Below are 10,236 nucleotides of genomic sequence, written 5' to 3'. Positions count from 1 at the left end.
GGAAAATATATATGTTAATTGTATATGACATGATTAATATAAAGTATAATGTATAATGATACATTATAGTATATAGTGGATTATAAATTTGATTTATAATTTAAAGAAATTTGGAGAATTAATATTTTTAATATCATTCAAATATTGAATTAACATCAATATGATTTATAATAAAACTATAGGTTAAAATTAATAAGAATGAGATTCATATTAAAACTATAGAATATCAAAGATATGTATATTTGAATGTGATTCAAATGTATAATTAAATAATTGGTATTTAATTATTTAAATTAATTAATTACGTAATAAATTTAGTTATAATCAAATTAAAAATAGTTTTATTTTAATTTAATTAAAAACAAAACTCTTGAGTTATGCTCGTTTGACACTTACAGATAACACAGATTTACTCCCTCCATTTGCTCTCTCTCATTTTTTAACATATAGAGAAGACCAATTACTCTCTTTCAATTCAAGAAAGGATCCCACCATCTGGTTCTTGCCAAAGATATTGCGGAAAAGATTAATTGGAGACATCCCAAGGACGTTGTGTTGATTTATTCATAATAAGAAATTTTATTAAGAAAGCAGTGTTCTTCAAAAATAATTCCTCTCAACCCAATTTCTATCCTTGAATCTATCCCTAGCCTAGAACTTAATTCTAATTCTATATTTTCATTCTCCCAATTTCAAGACAAAAGCGATAAATCCCCATTATTGTATTCAATCCCTTCAACTAAAACATTTTTGGCATCAACAAAACAAAGCAAGCTGATGACTTGAAGTGTCAATTAAATGTAAACATTTATTGGTGGATTATAGACATCAATTTATTTATTTGTTAATCAATAATTTTTTTAAGTTGTAAATAAAAGTTTTATTGCAACACCTATTTAATAAAAGAAAAAAGTTATCAACGTCTATAACTTAATTTAAAATTGTAATGATTAGCGAACCTTGTACACAAAGTTAGAGGCTAACATTGTGTGTAGTTCATTACGATGCAATCAAAATTAAGATTAAAAAAAGTTGACTTTGAATGAAGGGAAAGAAGAAAGTCGTTGTAATTATAATTATAAATAGAGGAAATTAAATGAACTAAGAAAATCTTTCTTCATTATTCATCAAACTTTCGGTTTTTGATGTAGTTTCGAAGCAAAGCCCTTGAAATTATTTGTGTCTATGGCCGTTTGTGAACAGTTATAACAATGATTGAGTACACAAAACGTACACAGCATGCATAGAAGGACAAGTTCTTTAATCTACGCCATGTTACGTAAATGCATTCACTTTGACCCTTAACGTCTGTGTTTGTAACATGCTTAGCACATGCAACAGCCCAAAGTGAGATTCAAGTTAACTTCTTTTTTTTAATCCCTATTCATACACAACGTTAAACCGTTGATATGATATCAAATTTATCTTCATCCATCATCTTCGATCTTTAGGTCAACCAGTGATATAATATGGTATTTGATCGTATAAAACCTAAAGATGTGTTAAATAACTCAACTCTACAACTTCAACGGGGTTTTACTATTGAAATTTGCATATTTATCAAAGATTTTCATCTTCCTCTATCTTTAGATTAAACATCTCAGCGTCTTAAACACATATTTATTAACTCCAACATATTAATTCAAAACGTCATAACTCAATTCAACGTCTCAAAAAACCTGTAAATGAATCGGTTTTTCTCAAATATAGCAACCAGACCAAAATATTTGTAGATATAGCACAATGCAATAGAATTTGCAGTTATAAAAAGATTTAGATTTTGTTTTTGAAGTCTATCAATGATAGACCATAACGCTAGTAGTCGTTTATCAGCGATTGAGTCCATCACTAGTAGATTTTGCTATATTTGCAATTATTTAAAAGTGTTGTTATACAGTTAATTATTATCCTTAAAATTGCTATCCAATGCATTACCTAATGTATTTGGATAAATAACAAGAAATTAGGATCCGACATGATCAATGATCAATGAAGGGTAGATTCAAAAGAGGCACCATCTCAAAGGAGCATGTTGAGGATCCCACAATGAAAAAATCTTACCGTCTTTATAAGATAGGTTGGGTACTCCTCTTATAGTCAATTAATTTTGAGATGAATGTTTGTGTGAACGCTATAAATATAACCACTTGAACTCCCATTTCCTTACACAAACACATTTTAAAACCGCTATATTTTTCTCTACACAAAATGGCCAACTTTCCCACTTTCATAATCCATTTCTCTCTACTTTTAATCACTCTCTTCTTCAAAGCATCAAATGCTGGTAACTATAATGTGCTAAGTTTTGGTGCTAAGAGTGATGGAAGAAGAGAATCAACTGCTTCTTTTCTCAAGGCATGGGCTTCTGCATGTAATTCAGCCACAGCTTCTACAATCTATGTTCCTAAAGGAAAGTTCTTAATTAACGCTATTGTTCTCAAAGGCCCTTGTAAGAACCAAATCACATTTCGAATTGATGGGACGATTGTTGCACCTTCAGATTATGGTGCTCTTGGAAACTCAAAGTCATGGATTTTGTTCTCTAAAGTTAACAAAGTTTCTGTCATCGGTGGAGTTCTTGATGCTAAAGGTGCTAGTTATTGGGCTTGTAGGACATCTGGAAAGAAATGTCCTGTTGGAGCTCCGGTATGTGTTTGACTGTCTTTGAAATTCAAGGATCATTTTTGTTTTAATTTTTAAATATATGATACCATTGTCCGTCTTACTCATGCAACTGTCCAATCAATCACAAATTTTCAGTTGATGAGGTTTTATTTCTTTTGAAAAAAATATTTTTTTTCCTTTACAGAGATCGATATTCTAAAAATATGGACAAATAAGTAAGAATACTCTTCTACAACCATGTGTTTTTATGTTTTTTCTTTAACTTTCCTATTTAAATTATCAGTCAAACTATGGTTTTAAATTAAATAATGTAAGATTTAAATGTTTTTCATAGTAAATATTATAAACAGCACTTTTTGTAATTATTTTCTTGAATTAGATTCAATAGGTATAACATGTTTGAGATGGTGGGTTTAATTTTTGTTATCAATACTTCCACTTATTTTTTGTTGCAAATTTGGCAAAAGTAAAAGTTGTATGGAAAAATATCTTTTTATTCTTAAGTTTTAAATCTAATTTTTTTTTCGATTTTAGTTTTTATGTTTTGAATTTGATTTCAAATTAATTCATATATTTCATAAGGTTACAATTTCATCATTGAGAATTTAGTTTTGTTTCAATTTGGTCTATAAATTTCATGATTTATGCTTTTAACCTCGATTTTTCATTAAATACTTACTTTTCATATTTGACTAATGTCTATTAGTATAAATGAATTATAAACTAAACCAAAAATTAACCTAAATTCAAGGACTAAAAGTATAACATTTTGAAATGTAGAGACGAAATATAAATTAAACCCAAAATTACATAGGGATCATAAATGAATTTTAGTCTTATATTAAAAGTTTGGGTAATGTATTAAAGTTTTATATGTGAACACAGTCAATGACATTCAATTGGGCAAACAACATTGTGATAAGTGGATTAACATCGATTAATAGTCGACAAACTCACCTAGTAATCAATGGCTGCAAGAAGGTTGTTGTTCAAAACGTGAAGACAATAGCACCCGACCAAAGCCCGAACACTGATGGAATTCATGTTCAAACTTCTAGTGATGTTACAATTATTGGGTGTACACTACAAACCGGAGATGATTGCGTATCAATTGGTCCAGCAACTTATAATTTATTCATGACTAATCTCAAATGTGGACCTGGCCATGGTGTGAGGTAAATTAAACTTTACTCAATAATGTGGACAAGTCAATTGAATAATTAAGGTTGCTACAGTAAGAAGATTCAAAATGTTCTTGGCCCCTTAACAACCTCTTAAAAATACATATTTGGAATAAGTTTTATAATTGTTTTCTCATACATCTAATCATGCAAACATTTCACAACATCGTAAAAGACCTTGGTTTTTTTTTTTTTTCTTTTTTTTTCCTTTTTGTCCTTGAGATTAATTATGATGTCCTAAAATTAGTGTGGCTTCAAAAATAAAACAATAACTCATTTGGTAATTATTTGCGTTCCGTTGGTTAACTATTTAGTTTTTCATTTTTGTTTTTTAAAATTAAATCTACAGACACTATTTCTATTTCTAAATTATTTTTTTGCTATCTACTTTTTATTAATGGTTTAAAAAACCAAGCTAAATTTTTAAAAGTAAAAAAAAAAAGTAGGTTTGGAAAACTTGTTTTTGTTTTCGGAATTTAGTTAAGAATTCATCCATTATATTTAAAGAAATATGCAAAGTATTGCAGAAAATAAGAAGGAAATAGACTTAATTTTTAAAAATAGAAAACAAAAAAATTTGTTACCAAACGAAGGCATGGCTTTTAGTTTTTAGCTTTTTAATTTTTTGCCATGATTTTTATTGTTATTAAGTAAAATAGTTGAATTATTAACCAAATTTCAAAATAAAAAACAAGTTCTTAATTTTTTTTTTTAATTTTGTTTTCAAGACTTGACTTTTTGTTTGAAAACATTGGTATAAAGTAGATGTCAATATATATATATATATATATATATATATATTTAGTAGTGGCATTGATCTTTATAAAGCTTAATTTTAAAAATCTAATAACCAAAAACCAAATGGATACCAAATGAGACTTTAGGTTTTGGTTTTTCATTATAAATATCACTTACCTCCATCAGTTTCTATGATTTGTTGTTTACATTTTTAGAGTATTTTCAAAATCAAAGCCAAAATTTAAAAACGAACTAAAAAAAAATAGTAGTTTTATAAAACAGTTCTTATTTTTAGAAATGGACTAAAATAAAATAAAATAAAATGCTAACATAGAAAACTAATCATTTTAAAAAGATTATCAAATTGGTTATTTAGGTTTTTAAAGTAACCAAATTACATGAATAAATAATCTAAATCTCACAATTGAAATCTAATTATGGCTATGCTATGAAATTGGAACACACAGCATTGGAAGCTTGGGGAAGGAATTAAACGAAGATGGAGTACAAAACATAACCTTAAAGAACACAATATTTACAGGATCAGACAATGGCATAAGAATAAAAACATGGGCAAGACCAAGCAAAGGCTTCGTTAGGAACATTCTATTCGACAACATTATTATGAACAACGTCGAAAATCCAATCGTAATAGATCAAAATTATTGCCCTGATAACAAAGGTTGTCCCAGACAAAATTCAGGCATACAAATCAGCAAAGTCACGTATAGAAATATTCGAGGAACATCGGCAACCTCAGAAGCTGTGAGCTTTGATTGTAGCATTACTAATCCATGCAGAGACATTAAACTACAAGACATAAAGCTTCTTTATAAGAATAAAGCTGCCACCTCATCATGCAAGAATGTTCGTGGATCTAGTAGTGGAATATTAATGCCTCGAATGAGCTGCTTCTAGTAAAGGGATTAGATCATATTCAAATTAATATTAAAGCTTAATTAAATGGCTTTAATTCAGGTTTTATTGTTTTTTTTTTAATTAATAGTGTTTTCTAGCGGTGGCTAATGATTGCTGATGATTATAAGAGATTGTATAGTTTGGATATGGTCGTGTAATACTTGATTAGAGGGAAATTAGGTAATTCTCAGCCGATCTTGTAATATTTTATTTATAAATGCAAGATAATTGTAGCCATTTTATTGTAATATGGTGTTACTTATGTATTTTTAATATTTTTAAAATTTGGCTTATGTACTATATCTTGATTTTATAAAGATACTTCTTCATTCATAGCATTTTTTAACACAAAAATTAATGTTAAGTATGTGTTTCATGTAAAAGAATAGAGCTCGCCGAGCTTATCTCACAAGATCAAGCACCAACTCGTGGGTTCCAACCCTATAATACTATGTACTTCTCAATGAAGGGTTATTTTCACTTTTTGAGCTTTTGACAAATTTTCAAGAACACATGAGAGAAAGTGTTATGGATATAATTAAATTTACTGTAACATATTAGTTTAAGTTTTTAGTACATTGGTGATTTAGTTGTATTGTTAATCTACTCATTAGAATAAGATCTGTTCTTAAATATAAGAAAATGAACAAAAATGTTTATAAATATGGTAAAATTTTATTATATATGTGCGATAGATCGCGATAGACAATTTGTGTCTATCTATATCATGATAAACACAAATAGTAGTCTATCAATGTCTATCGCAGTCTATTGCAGATAGAATATGATATTTTGTTATTATTTGAAAATATTATTTTCAGTAATTTTGTCATTAAAAATAATTTTTCATAAAATAAAGGGAATTTGGATAGGTAGAAAAAATTATGATATTTTTAAATCTAGTGATGAAAAAATTATGATATTTTTAAATCTAGTGATGATTTCTTAGATTTATAAATATGAAAAAAATAGATATGAATAAAACTTAAAGGAATTTCAAACACCCTTTATTTTGTTCATGTTTTGGCTATTAGGCAATTATAGGTTTTGCGTGGTCCTGAGCTCAATTATTATCCTCCCTTGGAGATACCTAGCCAATCTCCATTATTAATGTATACATCTTCCTCCAATTCAGGAATTTCTTTAGAATAATTGGTTAAGGAGCTTTCTAACAAATCTTGTGAGATTGTTCAGAAACCCTTCTTTAGCCGTCAAGAATCCTTGAGTTTCCAACAAGATAGCTTCTATGGATCTGAAGCAATAACTGAATTTCAGAATCTGAGTGACCTCGTTGCTCATATTACTGAATTAGCTAGGAGACTTGGAGAGTCTTGGATGAAACCATCTTCTGATCATACCGAACTGAGCAGTGAAGCGACTCATGTCGATCATCAAGTTGAGCAACTGGTTCCTCAAGCTTTCGTCCAAGGTAAGACGTTGGAGTCTATAATGTGTGAACTTGAGTGTCACTTGGAGACTGAAGCCCCCGTGGCAAATGAGGTCCATCTTTATTAGGTTGTATGTCCTAAAACTCACATTTTGTAAAATTAAACAAATTCTATTTGAAATAAAGAAGTTATTGAGGTTTATTCAATAAAACTGTTATTGAATATTTAAATTGCACTTGTAAAAACTAAATCCAATAAACTAAGATCCATGACTATTATATGAGTACTTGAACTTTATGTGGAAACATAAGAGTGGATCAAGTTCGAGTAGAGAGCCAAAACGGTCAATAGTGTATGTATAAAGCTAGGTACCTTATTTTGGAAACACTATCAGATGCGACATACATTGTATTTAAGTACAAACAATTTGATCCTAAATTGTTCATGCAGAGACATGCAAGTTGGGGCATCCTATGCAATGAGTTTGTATAATACCGGACCGAGAAATAAGTCACTCTTACATTATAACACTGTTTATTGTTTAAGACTGACTAATTCAAAGTGATGACCTAGATAACTTGATCTTAATCCTAAGCTAACTATGAGCTCCTGTTTATTTTAAATTATCCTTAGATTTACATAGATGAGGGTTGGCTCAACAATGCGGACTCAATAAGCCTCCTATTTCAAGGGTAAGACCGAATAGATAACTGGGGACATAGGGTGCAAGATGGAATTCACTTCTAGCCACTTTTAGGGATAGTAGAGAGGTTGTTTCCTAAAATACTCACTTCAGTCTTGAACAGGGGGGCCCACCCTCTCATTGGCTTGAGTGAGTCTCGGTTTGATAATTGGATCACAAACCAATTTTTCATTAGAGGATTAGTGGGACTTAAGAAAAAAGATGTAATATTGGGAGTAAAACAACTTTTGACCTAGTCATTATTACCAACAACCAGTGAAGGGTTGATTTATGGATTATCATTAAATCAAGTGGACAAAAATATATTTATAGTGAGGAGAGTACAACTATTGGGCATTAGTGGAGTGACCTGATATTTAATGAATGTTGATTATTTCGGTTTAAAGAGTTTAGCCAATTAATTTCAAATCATTGGAGCTCATAATTTGTAGGTCCATTAGGTCTCTCTACTAGCTCACAAACTGATTAAACTTTAGAATAGCGTGATAAGAGAATTTGAAATGTTCAAATTCGAATTAAAGGAATTAGTAATTATATACAATATAATTATATGTTTAATTATTGAATTAAATGAAATTGGAGAATTAGATAATATTTAAATTTGATTTAAAAATTAATTACATGAATAGGGATTCGTGATTGTAGGATTGGTGACATAATAATTTAATCTTTGATATTAAATTAATTAAATTAAATTGTTTAATTAATTATTTAAATAAATTTATTTAAAATTAATAATTTGAATTAATTATATTTAAAATTAAAAATTTGAATTTTATTAAAATTCAAATGATAAATACAATTTTTTTTTAATTTAATTTTTGGAAATTTAAATTAAATTTTGAGAAAATTTAATTTCATTTTAAAATTGGAAAAAACATGTTTAGTGGGTTTTTCTCACTTTGAACACATATATTGAAGCCAAATCCTCAAGTTGTGATGTCAAATTTTAGTGCAATGACTTGGCATGTTGAATTTGGTAAAATTCAAATTCAATTCAGCTGAGAAATTACATGCAAGGCTGAATTTTCTGAAATTTTGGGTTGAAGAAGTGTTCTTTAACACTTGAACACCAAAACCACTTTTCCTCCAAAATTTTCTTAAATTAAACTTCATTTTGGATCCCACAATCCAATCTAAGGGCTTTGAGAATAGTAGCGAAGATCAAGTGGTGGTCTACAACTTGATGGAGAGGAAATTTGAGCTGGATATTAAAGATTTGAAGAGTTCTTCAAAGGTAAATTTCTGAAGCCTTGTTTTCTTTATTATGACCATGCTTGCTTGATTACTAAAACTGATTGAATTAGAGTTCTTAAGATCCTAATTGCTTCCTCATGTTGAATGTCAATACCACAAATTGGTATAAGAGCATGATTAGCACCCAATTCGTATTAATTTTAGCTTGGTGGGTGATTTTCGTAGGTTGTATGAAAATGGGTGCTGATATAGATTATTTCATTTTTGGCATTAGATTTCTCTTCAATTCAATGTTAATTTTTGTAATCGGCTTGTTTATGGGCCTTAATGTGTGATTAAGTATCTGTACATTTGTTTGAGTTAATAGAGTTGCAATTAGGTTGTAATTGAAGAATGTTCCAGCCAAACTCAATAGGAGAAACTCAAAAGTAAAGCTTCTACCTTACAATGTTGCCTGTTCTTTAGCCAACCCAAAAAATGAAGTAAATTCCCATGGCGTTGCAACGCTATTCATCCCAGCCTAGAAGGCACACGCACAAATGGACCAGCAGTTCAAGTGGACCGGTTCAGCTCATTTTGGAGCCCTGGAGGTATTGTTCGACTCCAATTCGTGTCAGTTTATGAAGTCGAGAGGCTTTTTGGAGGCTATTTTATATATTATTGTAATAATTTAGGTTGTTTGTTTGCTTAGGATGCCAAAACTTGTCCATATCAATGTGTTTAATTATTTATGCATTATGAATGTATGTTATAATAAATAAATCTTGTATGTGCATATAGTCTGCCATGTAAATTTAAAATCCCACTATAGGAAGCATGTAACATGCATTAAAAGTATGTTATAAATGGTTATAGTATATAGTATGCATGTGTGATAACGGGCATAAATGCACGTTATTACAACGCAAAGTTATAAAACAATGCAAGATTGCAATGATAAAAATATACAATATTGCGTCCAAAAGTATTAAGTTCACAACATTGCGATCGCATGTGTCAATCGGATGAAAACAGTTAATTTATGTATTATTGTGTAGAAAATGCGTTGACGCAAGTCGGAAAATGCGATCCAAAAAAATCAATGGTCGAGCGAATTAAGAGATTGCGTTAACGCAAGGCTATGCGATCATTTGCACTCGCGAATATCTACTCAAGAAGGTTGCCGCATAGAGCCGGCACATCATGGTGGGCGCATCTGGGTGAAAAGCATAATAAATCACGATGGGACAGAAAGCTGATAACGGTCGATTCTGAATTAAGTTGACAAGCCGTTAAAGATCTACTGTAGCAAGTACACTCAACTTTTCGGTGACAAATATTCGGCATATCAGACAGAGAATTAATATCATCCCATCAGTGCAATTATAAGAGAGAAGAAGCCTTTCATCCCGAAGCTCTATAATTACCAAAGGCCACCTTCAGTGAAGGAGTTCAGCCAATTTTTAGAGTTCATTCAGTTAGATAATTTTTCCTTTAGATAGAAGTA

The 10,236-nt window shown here is 29.8% G+C and overlaps 1 protein-coding gene across 1 annotated transcript; it reads left to right on the top strand.

Annotated features, from left to right (window-relative positions):
• Positions 1-2,188: 2,188 nt before the first annotated feature.
• Positions 2,189-5,648, top strand: LOC120078478 (polygalacturonase-like). The gene is made up of 3 exons (XM_039032745.1): positions 2,189-2,646; positions 3,511-3,800; positions 5,012-5,648. Exons 1-3 carry the CDS (start codon positions 2,209-2,211, stop codon positions 5,460-5,462), a joined length of 1,179 nt encoding a protein of 392 aa, XP_038888673.1. The 5' UTR covers positions 2,189-2,208; the 3' UTR covers positions 5,463-5,648.
• The last annotated feature ends 4,588 nt before the right edge of the window (positions 5,649-10,236 follow it).

The sequence above is a fragment of the Benincasa hispida genome, chromosome 5 (assembly GCF_009727055.1).
Source record: "Benincasa hispida cultivar B227 chromosome 5, ASM972705v1, whole genome shotgun sequence".
Classification (NCBI taxonomy): Eukaryota; Viridiplantae; Streptophyta; class Magnoliopsida; order Cucurbitales; family Cucurbitaceae; genus Benincasa; species Benincasa hispida.
The sequence above is the reverse complement of the archived record's forward strand: the minus strand, read 5'-3'. Positions and strand labels throughout refer to the sequence as shown.

Bases quoted from the DNA above. Each gene is read 5' to 3' on its own strand.
- LOC120078478 (XM_039032745.1), top strand. From the start codon at position 2,209: ATGGCCAACTTTCCCACTTTCATAATCCATTTCTCTCTACTTTTAATC. The intron at 2,647-3,510 runs GTATGTGTTTGA...ATGTGAACACAG, and splicing joins AATGTCCTGTTGGAGCTCCG to TCAATGACATTCAATTGGGC. The intron at 3,801-5,011 runs GTAAATTAAACT...TGGAACACACAG, and splicing joins GGACCTGGCCATGGTGTGAG to CATTGGAAGCTTGGGGAAGG.